The sequence below is a fragment of the Talpa europaea genome (assembly GCF_964194135.1).
Source record: "Talpa europaea genome assembly, chromosome: 12".
NCBI lineage: Eukaryota > Metazoa > Chordata > Mammalia > Eulipotyphla > Talpidae > Talpa > Talpa europaea.
In genome coordinates, this window is record NC_140079.1 from 41,177,331 (window position 1) to 41,192,920 (window position 15,590).

At 42.8% G+C, this 15,590-nt stretch overlaps 1 protein-coding gene across 4 annotated transcripts in view; it reads right to left on the reverse strand.

Annotated features, from left to right (window-relative positions):
* The window catches only part of CACNA1A (calcium voltage-gated channel subunit alpha1 A), a 216,632-nt gene extending 215,697 nt beyond the window's left edge, over positions 1-935 (reverse strand). For 2 of the 4 annotated variants that reach the window (XM_084251358.1, XM_084251357.1), the window contains exon 1: positions 41-935. In XM_084251358.1, coding sequence (XP_084107484.1) covers positions 41-333 — 293 coding nt within the window. In that variant the 5' untranslated portion in view covers positions 334-935. The remainder of the gene's footprint in view (positions 1-40) is intronic. The other 2 variants (XM_084251359.1, XM_084251356.1) reach the window with 2 other exon arrangements.
* Positions 936-15,590: the final 14,655 nt, after the last annotated feature.

Below are 15,590 nucleotides of genomic sequence, written 5' to 3' on the forward strand. Positions count from 1 at the left end.
TGGGGGGAGGCGCAGCTGCCGGGGTTCGGGCAAAGGATATGGCCATTCGGTGATCTTTTTGGCGTATTTTCTCACCACGTTGTCCTCGCTGAAGAGGAAGAGCGAGCGGTTGACCGTGAGGCAGTTCTGTCGGACGGGGATGGGGTTGTAGAGGGCCATGGTCCGCGCTCTCTGCGCCATGGACTGCTTGTACATCCTTTGCGCCCCGGGCTGCCCGCCCTGCCGGCTGCCCCCGGCTCCTCGCCCGCCTGCGGCGCCCACGACCACCCCGGCGGCGGCCCCGGAGCCTCCTCCCCCGTAGCGGGCCGGCACGTCGTCTCCGAAGCGGGCCATTCTGCAAGAGCAAAGGGCTCCGGGTTACGCTGCGGCGAACGATGCGGAAGACGCCGCCGCCGATGCCGATGCCGCGGCCGCTGCTGCCGGAGCTGCGAAGACGGCGGCTCGAGCTGCTGCTGCGGAGACGCGCCGCGGCCCAGCCCATCGGGCGGCGGCGGGCGGCGCCGCGGGTCGGGGGCTCAGCGGGCGGCGGGCCGGCCCCGGCCGGGGACAGCGGCGCGGGACATCCTCCCGGCTGACCCGAGGGAGGGGCGGGGGAGCGCGCGGAGGCGGGGCGCGGGGGCCGGGGGGAGGGGCGGGAAGCGAGCGAAAAATAACCGAGGAAGGAATCCAGGCAATCCCCAGTCCACCCACTCCGGGAAAAAAAAATAATAAGGCAGTTAAAAAAAAAAAAGCAACGCACACCCCCTGAAGACGCGAGCAATTTGCAGAGGACGCCCCCCCGGGACGCAGTGGAAGCTTCAAATTCCTCCGAGGTCCGGGTCAGGCTGGCATCTTGCAAAAGGAGTGCGCTCGGCCCATTAGAAAAAAAATGTTTTAATTAAAAAAAATAAAATCCAGGTTTTTGCTGAGGGGAGGGCAGCCATAAAAATTGTCCAGATCCCTCTTTCTGCTTTTGCTGTAGTTCCTAGACCTTAGAAATGCTGAAAGATGTGTAGCCAAAATAAATTTTTTTAAATCAAATAAAATGAAGGAATATTCACGGGAAAGGAAAGGAGAGGAGGGAGGGAAACACTCCGGGGGGCTCTTAAGGAGTCTTGAAGCCGCAGGGTCCCAGGGATTTTTTTTTCGTCCTGAATCACCAGCGGGTGCCTCTTCTGCTCACGAAGGAGTGTGAGCGAGTGCGTGTGCGTGCGCGCAGGCTGTCGCTTAACCGTGCCTCATCTCGGGGTTAAATTGCAGCAATGAAATCCTGAAAATTCCCAACGGGAAAAAAAGAGAGAGGTATGCGCCGTTCGCTTAGCCACTCAGTAGCTGCTCCCCGGATGCTGCAATGCCTTGTGTTGCCCCCACCCCCTTCTCTAGGTTTTCCTAAAGTAAGACTGGTGCGGAGGGCTAAGGTAAGAGGCAGGAAGGGGTGAAATGGGCGCAAAGGTCTGAGCCACTGGCCAGCAACGCTCCAAAGAGAAGCGATTGATGAGTTTCACGGGAGAAAGACCCACCCAGGGTGTGGACACATGACGGCCTGCGTCCAATCGCGGAGGTGCGAGGGGACAGGACTCAGCGGAGTTTGGAGGGATAGAGGGGGGAGCCCTGTGGTTGGGGGGCAAGGGGAAGCTGGGACGACAGATGCCTCCTCTCTGGGGAGGAGACCTTGGGTTTTCCAATGGGTGTCTTTAGGGTTGCAAACAACCTGACGCTCCCGGTGTCTTGCTAAGAGAAAAAGGGAGGAAGGAAGAAACTTAAGGATGGAAAAAGAAGGGGATTCATATCAAGAGGGGCAATCAAATTCGGTCTATTTAGCAAAGAACGTTTATTTAACGAGAAGGGTTTGGGATACTTCTGTGGAAGTTGTCAAATCACAGAGGCCTTGCAAGCTGTAGTAAAAGATTCAGCCCATCTTTGAACAGACCCGAGTAGGGGCATACTGTCCCAAACAGAACTAACCAGGTCCTAGTTGTGTGGGTCCATTGCTGAGAGGGGGTCCATTTTGCATGGTCTTCACTTCTGTCCAAAACTGTATGTAACAGGATAATCCCCAGGGAAAGGGGAGGATCCAGGTTCCCTGCCCCATCCTGAGGAAGGAGACAGCTGAGCAGGAAGGGAGAGCTGGAGAAGACTGGGAGAAGAGATCAAGAAAAAGACCTGGAGGGGCACATGGAACAGAGACAGGTGAAGAAGCTGTTTTTGCTTCTTGGCCTTGGATGTGCCAAGGACTTCGGGGCATGGAAGGAGACACTTGAAAAGAGACAGAGAGGTGGAGCGAGACCCATGGAGAGGTTGGTGATGGCAGCCTTTACCCTACGTGGGCTTTGCTTTTGCTCCTTTTTTCCCAAGCTTGCTTGGCCCCTTCTGCCCCTTTCCTCTGTTCCCCACCAGAAGGCGCCTGGTAACTTTGGATGCTTCATTTGGAAACTATTTTTTACTATATCCTTCCTATTCCCTGTCCTTATTGCACACTAATTGTATTAAAGTTACTTTCTATTGATGATCTTGCATACTAGAGTATGTTTTGTCTTGATGTGGTGGATGGCAGAGCCCATTTAGAACATGCAGGTTTGGGGGTTCTGGAGTGCCCCTCATCCTGCCCTGTAACAAAACCACTACGATTTATATTGTGGACTCAAATAAGCACAGAAAAATTCCTAAAGCATCAATGTACAATTTAGGAAATTCTCGTGACACTAATACCCATGAAATAAAACTCAAGTCCAAGACTAGAAATGTAACACTGCAAGCTTTCCAGAAACAAGCACAAACATATATGCATGCTTCTGCCTCTTCCCTACCCCAGCAATAATCACTATCTTGATTTTATGGTATTGCAGTCATGCATTGCATGATGGGGATACATTCTGAGAAATGTTTTGTTAGGCCACTTCATCATTGCCTGAATATCAGCGTGTGATTACACAAACCTGGTGGTACGCCTCCTATGTATTCTAAGTGGTGTATAGAGACTGTATATGGTATGTGCAGTCCATTGTTGACCAAAAAGTCATTATATTGTACATGATTGTAATATCCTTGCTCTTTTTTACACTTTTACTACTTTATCGTGCGTTCTTAAACTATGCAGGTCTACTTTGCATATTTTCGGACTTTATATAAATGGAATCATATAGTATGTGTCCTTTGAAATCTGGTTTCTTTGTTCAATAATATGTCTCTTTAAAAATCATCTGCTGTCACATGTGACTGAAACTGATTCGTTTTCATTGCTGTATAGTATTCCATCGAAAATTTTGCTTATCCATTGTTCTCTGATGGAGATTTGAGTTGTTTCCAGTTGGGGCTCTTAAACATTCCTGCCTCAAACACTTTTGGTGCCTGTAAGTGTGTATTTCTGTAGGAATAGACCTAGGTGTGGAATTTCTGGGTTATAAAGACATCTTCAGAGTGGTAAGATATCCTCAAAGTGTCTTCCAAAGTGGATATACCAAGGAACCACTCAATTTTCACAAGCAATGTATAGACTTGAAGGCAGGGGTGGGGAGGAGGGAAAAGGAAGAGGTTGAAGAAGGCAAAATTTTTTTTAAGCTTTATCTAGTTGAATCTTAATTAATGCCTTCCCCTGCCATGCCTGCATTTGTATCTATTTGGAGCAGTCAAGAAAAGAGGATATCGTCATATAAATTTCCCATTCTGTGCTTATAGGTCAGCCTTTACAGGTTTCCAACAGTGCCTTTGAGACTTTCTAACTTGTCAAGATATGGACAAAATTATTATTTTTTAAAGATTTATTTTTATTTTATTAATTTATTTATACAAGCACTGGGTACAGTCAGAAGCGTGGGAGGGTGAGAGAATTCACCAGAGCCAGAGTGGGGAGCAGAACAGGCAGAAGGACTGAAGTACACTGCTGAGGGGAGCAGCGGGCGGCAGGAGAGGTCTGCGCGCCATGTGGGACCCTCACCGGTGGCCCGGGATGGAACCGGCGCTGCAGAGGCTGCGGGCAGCTTGGCAGCCCAGCGCTCAACCGCTGCGCCACCAGGGAGGTCCTGGACAAAGTTATTAAACCAAGAGTAATTGGAGATGCAAGAAGATGGGATGTATAGGATTCTCAACAAATAATGATTTTTGTACTTGATAATGGTTCCTATCTCAAAAGTGAATGATAGCCAGCGTGAAACAACTCGATTATCCCACTGAATGCAAAAACACCAATTCAAAGAGATATGTACACCCCGTGTTCATTGCAGCAATACTTATAATAGCCAAGACTTGGAAACAACCTAAGTGTCATTGACACATAACTGGATAAATACGATGTGGAATATGTATGCAATGGAGCACTACCCAGCTACTTTAAAAAATGATGAAATCCTGCCATTTGCAGCAATATGGATGGACCTCGAGGGTATTATGGTTAGTGAAACGAGTCAGACTGAGAAAGACAAACACCTTATGGTTTCACTCATACATAAAGAAACAAACCAAAAAATGAACAAAATAAAGCAAAAATAAACTTTCAACTATAAGTCCAATTTAATGGTTAGCAAAAGTGAAGGGGAAAGGGTGTGGGCAAGTTGGATAAAAATGATGAGCTGTATGGTAAAGGATAAATTTAAGCTTTAGTGGTGAACTTATGTAGTATATACACATGTTCATTTGTAATGATGCATACCTGAAACTTACATAATGTTATAAAACAATGTTACTTAAATTAAAAAGAAGTAGTCCCATGTGCATGAATACAGCCAGCCAAACAAGAAGACAGCATAGGGCAAGGTGGTCCTACATGTAACTTGCTGAGTTTCATCATACATGTTACCTAAAAAGATTTCTAAAGACCCCAAGATTTTTTGGGAAAGAGCAAGCTCTCACTGATAAAGTCCTTACAGGGTAAACCTTCTTCTGAGTCCTTATAGAAGTCCCCCTTCACAGAGGAAAACACACAGGCTAAGAGAAGTTTAAAAATTTGCCCAGGACACTGACATGGGTCTGAAACCACTTTTGAAGTTCCTACTCTATTGAGTGGAGTGTGATTTAATACAACTGCTTTGGAAAACCATATGGCCATTTCTACCAATATTGATCATTTGAATACCAGTGATTCTGCAATGGAACTCCTGAGTATGTAACCAGGAGGAATAAGGACATATGTTTACTGAAAGACACACCCTAGAATGTGAATAACAGCATGGACATACTGGCTAAAAACTGGAAACTCCCCAACTGTCTATCAATACCAGAATAGGTGAAGATGTTGTGGAACATTTGTACAGGGAGCCCTCTGTAACAATACGAATGGAGGGCCCACACCTACACACAAGTGCATGGGGCAATCTCACAACCATGATGCCGAACCGAAGAACAAGACATACTATAGAATGAGGCAAATAATTCCTGCTACATAAAACTTGAAATGGACAAACAAATCTGTGCTGTTAGAAGTCAAAGTAGACATCACTCTTGAGGGTAGAGGAGTAACTGGTCCAAAGGGAAACCTTCTGGATGCTTCTGCCTGATAGTTGTGCACATGCATTCACTTTGGAAATGTTTTGCATTTTATAACTTTTCCTTGAGCTGTGCATCACTGAGCTGTGCAGTGCTCTGTATGTTATTTATTTCAATAGAAATGTTTGTGGGGCTTTTGAATATTTTGACTATGAAGTCCCTACAACAAATTCAGAAGACAAAGAATGGTCCTCCAGGTTGCCCTAACCCCTGCCTAGACAGCAAACTGACTGTATAACAGTCTTCAAAGTGTAAAAATTCTGATTCCCGGCCCTCTCTTTCTACCCTGAGTTTCATTCATCAAGTCCATTGGAGTAAAGGCAGGATTGTTAATCACTGTTCTGGAATACGGCAAACTTACCATTCTTATCTCAGAATTCTCTAGAGTTACGAATGATGGTGGTGGCAGCATTTTCAGTGGAATAATTCTTGCTGTTTGGGGCTCTCCTGTGCCTTGTGGGCAGTTTAGCAGCCCTCACACATACCCGCTAAGTGTCAGTAGTACCCCCAGTCTTGTGACAAGCAAAGATACACACATTCTCAGTCACCTTCAAGGTGACAGACGTCTATACCATCTTCTCACCAAATGACATTTTCAAGGTTTGCCTCACTATGAAGTTAGACACATCGGGGTTCCCCTTTTCTTCCTCAGGGTCTTCCCAAGTTTTCCAACCCCCCCCCCCCAATTGCTCAGTCCTCCCTTTATCTAAATTGTGACAGGGCTCCAGGATTTATGGAACAAAAGGCTAAAAAGAACAACAACAAAAAATAGTTTAGCCAAAGGAATGAGTCTCTAATATTGAAATCTTATTCTCACCTAGGAAATGGGATGAATAGGCAAGAAATCTTCATAGGTTTCCTAAATGACTGCCAGTAGTTCCTTGCTCCCTATTGACCAAAATTACTACAGATGACCAGGTAGAAAGATCTAGAATCTCATTAACATCACAGACAGAGGCAGCTTAACTGCAGGCTCCCAGAAATCAGTCCCAGTCATTGGTTCCAATCTTTTAACACATCTGCCAGCTGGAGGTTTAATTTTTCAGTCAGCAGCAGAATTACCATACTGGTTTTGAGAATGTTATTCAGTTGAATGGGGCTAGCTTCTCTGAAATAAATGTCCTAAATAAATAACTGCAAATCACATCCATTTGACTGCTAAAACAATTGCCAGCTAATCCAGTCATGTTGAGTTGCATAAATGGATTGGCCAAAAGATATTTGGTTATAGCCTTCTGGTCTGAAAACTTGATGGGAATGAGTACCATGATCTTTCAGGATGAAGGGCATAAATGACAAAACAAAATCTTATAATCCAGACATTTACACTCAAGATGTAGACCCTCAAGAGTGAATTTGGAGATGGAATGTGGCTGTGACTCCAGCATGACACTGCATAGTGTATGTGCCTTGTTACTTTCCAAAAACAAATGATGCAGAGCCAAATTTGGGATGGGGACCTGGGTCTAAATCTTAGCTCTAAGATTCTTAGCAGTGTGCTTTTGGAAAAGTGCCTCTCTGAATTTCAGTTCCCTTGTACTAAGACATGACTCCATGACCCACAGGATTAAGATCAAGCAGGCAAATGATTGACACAAATACAATGATTGACACATCATAAGCAGTCGAGAAATGGTAGTAAATATATGTTTTTAAAATCACAATAATATGGAGAGACATTCCATGTTCATGGATAGGAAGATTCAGTATTGCCAAAATGCCAGTTCTTCCCAAATTGATCGATAGATTTAATACAACCCCAATCAAAATTCCAGTAAGTTACTTTGTGCTTATTACCAAATTGATTCTAAAGTTCATACAGAGAGTCAAAAGAATGAGAAGATATAGAGATGGCAAATAAGTACATGAAAAGATATCGTATGTCATCAGGAAAATGTAAATTAAGGCAGTAATGAGATATCATCATATACCCATTAGATTGGCCAAAATCCAAAACACTCACAATGCCAAATGCTGGAGAGAATGTGAAGTAACAGGAACTCTTATTCATTGCTGGTGGGAATAGAAATTGATATAGCCACTTTGAAAGACAGTTTAGCAGTTTCTTACAAAACTAAACTTCCTCTTACCATATGATCCAGAAATGGTGCTCTTTGGTATTTATCCAAAGGAGTTGAACACTTATGTCCACAAAAACCTGCACACATATATTCACAGCAGCTTTACTCATAACTGCAAAAACTTGGAAGTAATCAGGATATCCTTGTGTAGGTGAATGTGTAAATAAATTGTGTAATAAATAATTTTCAGACAATGGAATATTATTCAGCACTAAAAAAGAAACAAGCTATCAAGCTGTGAAAAGACATGCATATTAGAAACAAATGCATATTAGTAATTGAAAGAAGCCAACCTGGAAAAGCTACATACTGTATGATTCAAACTAAATGACATTGTGGAAAACTATAGAGATAGTTTATTTTTATAAAGAATATAAATTTAATATATTTTTATTAATACTTTCCAGGGGGTAGGGGTGAGGTTGGGATGATTAAGTGAATCACAGAGGACTTTTAGCACAATGAAACTGAAACAGAGCTATAAGCGCACTACAGCAGGTCAAAGGACAGTGCCCAGTAGAGGACAGGTCACTCTCTGTGAGTTTTCACCTGCATGTACAACTGCAAGACACTCAGGTTTAGGGAATAACAACAATGGGGTTTATTTAACAAACAGGGGATACAAAGAGTTTCTAAGGTCACAAGTGGCTGGCTATCTAACCCCAGATAGTGTCCACAAATACCAAACAAAAGGTTGCTCATTCAAGAACCTGGAGCTCATGGCACACCAGAAGGCAGTGGGCCAAAATCCAACCCACAGTGGCAGTGGGAGGTGCTCACAGGCAGGGCCACTGAGATGACTCTACGGCAGCCCACAGCAACTGGGGGCAGGTCAGGATAAACAGTACCAGATGCAGGACCAGATAGCAATGGAGGCAGCAGCACTGGCAGGCAGAACCAGATGATCAGATACACCATGTTAATAGTTCTCAAAAGTGATGCGTACACAGAGTGCTGGACACCCATCAGCAGTGATGGGCAGTAGTGCCAGTCACATGTCAAAATAGCAGTGTTACAGTTCTTTGTGAGTTGTTAGCGTACCACCAGCAAACAGTTCTTTGAGACACCAGGCCTGGGGCCTTTGGTGCTCCTTTTAGGCTATGTCAGAGGCAGGACTGCAGGCAGATACAACCAACTTGTCACTGTGAAGCTCTTTGACCTCTCTGTTCAGAGGGCAACTGTTGGATGCTTCTTCTTTCTCCTTTCTTTCTGTTTTGGAGCCCAGGAAACAGGAACCCCAAGCCAGCTCCTGCCTTTCCCTGCCTTATATCCTCTTTCAGAGTCCCCTACTGTAATATCTGATACCTGCCTGATGGTACCATTTTCAATTTTAAGTGACCGATTGGACCATTTTAAGACCAATAAGTCCATTTGGTGCTGAATAATTAACTAATGAACTAATTAAAAGGATGGTTATATTCAACTTGCACCTCACTGGTCCATTCTGCAATCCAGGTGCCAAATATAAAAGGCTACAAAGCCACCATCAAGCCCTGCCAATGCAGGACCTCCATGTAGCCCTCTTAGAGGCAGCAGATGGCCTGGGTGCAGTGGTATGGTGGTGGGTGCGGGGGGATGGGGGTGGGGAGAGTCCTGCTGCAGCTTCACACTGAAACCTAGCAGGCACCTGGGGAGGGGCTGCCCACAGGCAGCAATTTCGTGTGTGAGCAGGGAAACCACCACAGCTTTTCCTAAATGGCTTAGCTAGTGGTGGGAAAGAGAGTCAGTTTTGCTAGGGGCCCTGGTTTCAAAACTACTCTGTATGAGGCTGTAATGGTGGATACACATCATTATATTTGCTCAAATCCATGGAATGCACCACACCAAGAGTGACCCATAATGTGAACTCTGAGTGATAATGATATGTCATTGTATGTTCAATAATGATAACAAATGGCGGGGATGCTGATTACTCATACTCTGCATGAGAGAGAGAAGGGGTTACATGGGAAATCTCTGTACTGCAGCTTAATTTTTTTGTGAATGTAAAACTGTTTTTAAAAATAAAGGCTATTTTTAAAAATTACCATAGTTGACTTTCTAGACCTGGATTCTAGTCTGGGAATGTCTTTGACCAAGACTGATTTAATATTGCTTTATTTTTAATTTTTTAAATAAACTTTTTGCTTTGGAATAATTTTAGATTTACCAAAAGATGTTATCATATGCCCTTCACCAGTGTCCCCTAGTACTAGCATCTTACATAACGCGGGTATATGTGTTAAAACAAGAAAACCAACATTGGCACAAACTTGTTAATTAAACCCTACCTTTGTTCAGATTTCAATTGTTTTTCCATTAATGTTCTTTTCTGATACAAGATCCCATCCAGGGGACCACTGAGTCATCCTGTCTGCCTAGTCTCCTTGGTCTGTGACAGTGTCTTTCCTTGTTTCTCACAACCTTGACAAGTTTTCGGAGTGCTGGTCAGGTATTTTGAACTTCAGTATCTCTCAGTTTGGTGCAATGCCCACCTCATTACGTGAGATCATGTCAGGACTCCTCAACATCCAGATGGCTTGTCATTGGGGTGTTGTTCTTGGGCGTGGTCTCTCCACAGTCAAGTTACTATTTTTGCCTTTGTCTATTCTTCTCTTTTGAGTCTACCTATATTTTTATCTATACATATTCTTTAGATTTCCTTTGTAAGAAAGATTTGTCTCCTGTTTTATTCATTCATTTGCCCTTTCATTTATATCAGTAGAGATTCTTATGAGTTTTATTCTGTGGATTATCATTCAATACTATATAGTGTATTTTCTTGCTTGAAATGTTTTGGCTTTGGTTACTGAGAACTCTTTCAGATTGACTTCTGCATCCCTTTGAAATGCCCCCAGTTTTTGTATTTTTTTAAAGGTCTCTTTTTTTTTCTGGCATTACCAGAGGCTCCAGGAACATCTTTTACTGCCTTGCCCTAGAATTCACCACTTCTCCAAGGAGCCCTGGTTCCTTTCATTGGAGGATGGTATTTAAACACCATGATCTCAGGGCTGAATATAATATTGCATATTGGGCTTTCTTTTTTTTTTTGGTTGGAAGTTTATATATATACAATGAAATTATATGTGCAGGCAATTTGGCATTCACCAAAGAAAAACATGCAAGAGCTATCAGGGGATGCTGAAAGTCATGGATGAAAATAACACATTTATATAGTATGGAAGCAGCTTCTCATAGACAATTGTTAATCATGGTGGTAAAAAAAATATTAACCTTATGGTTTTATGCTGTACTCTTCATATAGTGCCCTGGCAGACAAAAAAGTAACTGATCAAACTTAACCTTATCAGTAACAGGGAAATTTATACCATGTGCTTCCTGTTATGCTGTTCCAAAAAGGATGCAACATTTCTGGGGACTTCCTGCCAAAAAAGTATAATTCAAATAAATTGAATACAGTCATGTTTAAATCGAGGGCATTCTGCAAAGTAACTGGCCTACATTCTTTGAAAGTGTTAATGTCAGGAAGCTCAAAAAAGATTGAGCAACTTCTCCACAATAAAGGAGATGTGCTGGCCAAATCCAACAAGTGAACAAAGATCTTCTTTTGCTCTGAAGGATGTCATTAGGACAATGGATGACAACTGAATAATGTTTGTTGATTAGATAATAATAGTATGTCAATGCTAATTTCCTGGTTCTGATCATTGCGCTGTGTTATGTAAGAGAATGCCCTTCAGAACACATTGAGGTATGAAGACTTAAAGGACCATCATATCTGAGAGAGGTGGGGAGGAGGAAAGGGAGAAGAAAGAAAGAATAAAGTGGAAGTAATAAAATGTTAACAATTAGGCTTCTTGGATGAAGTGTATATAGGAATTCTTTGTTCTTACAACTCTTGAATGAGACTGAAATTCTGTCAAAATAAAAAGTTAAAATAAACAAATTTCCATATAAACATAAAAGTATATATACATAAATTTCATTCACATCTTCATTTTATTGAGCACCTGCTATGTGCCAGGTGGTTTTCCAAGCATAGAACAAGACAAACAAACAAACAAAAATCCCTATGGCATGGTAGAGCTGACTGAAGATGGAATAAATGGAAGTGAGAAGGAAAATACATAGTATGTCGGCTAGAAGTAAGGGCTGCGAAGAGCAGAGCAGGAGCAAAGTGTATCCAGGTATGTGGAAGATGGCATTGCTGGCCCCCTGGTGTTTGCTGAGGTCACATGATGGGTTCTAGCCCAGGGGTTCCCGGTGGGAGTAAAGTGTGCAGCTTCCAGATTGGAGCTCAGTTGCTGGTGCCCGAGCCAGCAGCCACTAGCCACATGTGGCTGTGAACACTAAACAAAAACTGAATTCTGTTCTCTGGTCCTACAAACCACATTTCTCATTCTCAAAAGCCACATGTGTCAAGTGGCCACCTAGAGAATACTCTATCATCGGGAAAATTCTATGGGATGCTACTGCTTGAAGCACTCTTTGCAAGGAGCCAGTCCAGCTCCAGATGGTGAGAGCTCTTTAAGACTGAGTCCCAGCACTTGGTTGGTGGTAGATGGTGGATGGACATTTGGTGGTGGGAGTGGTGTTCTTGGAATCTATACAGCACTGTAAACTAATGTTACCTCAATAAAAAAAAAAAAAGATACCCAAAAATCCCATAGTTAGTGCATGTCCTTTTATAATAAAGAGAGAAAAGACTGGGTCCCAGAGGGATGGTAGGATGGAACAGAGCCCCAGTTTCACCTAGGAGGACAGACTGGATGAGTGAGAAGCCAGCGTTTGGCATTTTAAAGCCACAGAGATTTGGGGGTTATATGTTATGACAGTGTGACCTGTAGCATGCCATTCACTCATTTCAGCAAATCTTGCTATTGGTATCGGCCTTAAAGTGTCTGTAGCTGTGATTCTAATGCCAATTTCCTGACCCAATTACCCAATCAGCAAGTGAATAATTGAGAAACAAATAGGTGCCCCATTTGAGGGGCTTTATGGGGTGAGGAGAAATGTCAATGCATTCCTCCCACCCTAATAGGTTTACTAGTACCGTACTCAGATTACATGTTAAGTGCTTAACTGTGGTCCTTATCACAGATAGGCTGTTAAAAGGAAACAATAACATTTTTTCATATGCCTGTTGGCCATTTGCATTTCCTCTTCAGAGAAGTTTATTTTTAGCTCTTCTGCCCATTTTTTGACTGGGTTATTGTCTTTGTTTTTGTTGAGTCTCATCAGCTCTTTGCAGATTTTTGTGATCAGCCTTTTGTCATTAGTGTTGTGAGCAAAAATTTTCTCCCAGTTGGTGGGGTTTCTCTTTGTTTTGGTTATTGTCTCTTTTGCTGTGCAGAAACTCTTTAATTTGATGTAGTCCCAGCTGTTTATCTTTGCCTTCTCTATCACTGCTTTGGGTGATAAGCTATGGAAACAACCCAAATGCCCAAAAATAGATGACTGGATCAAGAAGATGTGGTACATATACATGATGGAATATTACTCAGCAATCAAAAAAGATAAACTCATGCAATTTGCAGCAACATGGATGGAGCTGGAAGGGACATGCTCAGCGAAATAAGCCAGAAAGAAAAAGAAAAATACCGGATGATCTCACTCATAGCAGGAATTTAGAAAACCTAAATAAGGGACCAGGAAAAAGCTTAATTATAATAAAGAAAAAATCAAAATCAACAAGCAACTATAAACCAGAGGCACACTAATAGGGGGTAGGGGTGGGAAGAAGAGGAGGGATCAGGGCCAAAATAAGGGGGGTGGGAAATGTACGGGGAATATAACCAAAATGAAAATGCATACACTGTGCAAAAATGAAAAAAATGATGTAAGAATTATATAAAATAAAATATTTTTTTAAAAAAGGAAACGATAAGTGAGATCAGCATAGTCAGGGAAGACTTCCTGGGGCAGGTGTCATGTGCCTCTTGACTAGCTAGAATTTGGAAAGGAAAAGCAGGGAACAGCATGGCAGCTTCTCAAGATATTGAGAACTTAATTAGAATTTCATTATAAGATCATATTATTATGAATAATGCTATTTTTAGTCAACTTCTAAAGGCCCTAACAGATTTTAACTTATTTAGCCCTCATAAGACAGTTCAATGAGATAGTTGTCATTATTACATCTTACATAAATAATACCTGCATTATTATAAAAAAAATGCAGGTATTAAAAAAACCCTGCATCTTACAAATGAGGCATAAGAGCTTCAGTAACTTGTCTGTGTCCACTTAATCATAGTGAGCAGGGCTGGAATTCAAGACCAGGCGGTCTGACTATACTTTGTTTTGGGGAAAAAGGGAACAGAGATTGAATAGCTAGGGAAGAATTTGCTTATGGGAAGGAGTGGAAGCTGGGAACACAGGTTTGCCTGTTGTCTGTATGGCTCCAGGCTTAGGAGAGAAATTACAAGATATTTTGGCAGTCCCCAATAGATTTGTGAGGACCCTAAGTCCCAGGTCATTTGAGTATGACCTTATTTGGGAAAAGTACCTTTGTAGATGCAGTCAACTCAAGGATTTTGAGACGGATTGCCTGGGTTGGCCCTAAATTCCATGCCGGGTAACTATAAGAGACAGAAGACACAGATGTAGTAGAGCAGGCCATTTAAAGAGGAAAAGCTAGGGAGTAGAGATTGTCGAGAGTAATGTTTCTAGAAGCTAATGAATACCAAGGATTGTGGGTGACACCAGAAGCTGAGAGGCAAGGAACGGATTCTCCAAGGAGCATCAGGAGGGCATGTGGGTGGCCGTGCTGACAGCTGATTGTAGACTTCTGACCTCCAGAACAGTGAAATAGATTTCTGTTGCTTTAAGCTACCTAGTTGGTAGTTTGTTTGTTTTTTAGAAGCAGCCACGGGAAACTAATACAAGGGCTATGGGAATACACTGACTGATAAGCATTGTGGTGGATGAAATAAACCTGGACCAGGTGAGAGGGACTGAGGTCTTAAGAAAAATCCTGAGAAATGTCAACAAAAGACAGAGCTGAGAATGAGAAGTCCCTGGCTGTAAAGGCACCAACAAGGAGGTAGGAGAAAAATCTGGTGGGTGAGGCCTCAATCCAAGGAGTTTGGGGTGGAGAGCCCAATGTCCAATGTGCCAACCACAAAGTAGGATCAGAACCAGCTCCTGGTTATGCTATGGATGTGATGAAGACATCATGGTCATGGTTTTAAAAGCGAGTTCTGGGCCTCCCTGGTGGCGCAAGGGGTTAAGCACTTCACTGTGAGGCAATCCACAGCCTCTGCAGCATGAGTTCGATCCCCGCTGGCCAGGGAGAAACCCACATGGTGCAGCAGACCTCTCCTGTCCCGCCTGCTGCGTCCCTCAGCAGTGTATTTCGTCAGTCTGCCTATTCTGTTCCCCATTCTGTCTCTGGTGGATCCTCTCACCCCCCACATCTCTGGCCTGTGCCCCAGCTCTAGGATCCATAAATAAATAAATCTTTTTAAAAAAAACTTTTAAAAGTGATTCGTTGCAGTTCTATATGTGGTGAAACATACACTACTTAAAATTTACCATTTTTATGGTTCTGTGGCATTAAGAATGTTCACACTGTTGTGCAACCATCACCTCCCAACCAGCTCCAGAACCTCCTTGTCTTCCCAAACTGAAATTCTATACCCAGTAAACACCAAGTCTTCCTTCTCTGCCCTACCCCCCAAGTGCCTGGCACCCACCATTCTACTTTCAGTCTCTATGGATTTGACACCTCTAAGAACCACATATAAATGGAATCACACAGTATTTGTCTTTTTATTACTGGTTCCTTTCACTTAACATAACTTCCCGAAGGTTCATATTGTAGCATGTGTCAGAATTTTCTTCATTTTTAAGGTTGAATATTCCATTTTATGGTCATACCACATGTGCTTATCTGTTCTTCCGTCAATGGACACTTGAGTTGCTTCCACACCTTGACTATTGTGAATAATGTGTCTATGAAAATGGGTGTATAAATATTTCTTTGAGTTTCTGCTTGCAATTTTTGGGGGTTTATACCCAGAAATGGAATGGCAGAATCTCATGGTAATTTTTAGAGGAATCTGCATGTCATTTTCCATAGCAGCTACAGAGTCCTTAGCTTTTAGAAGT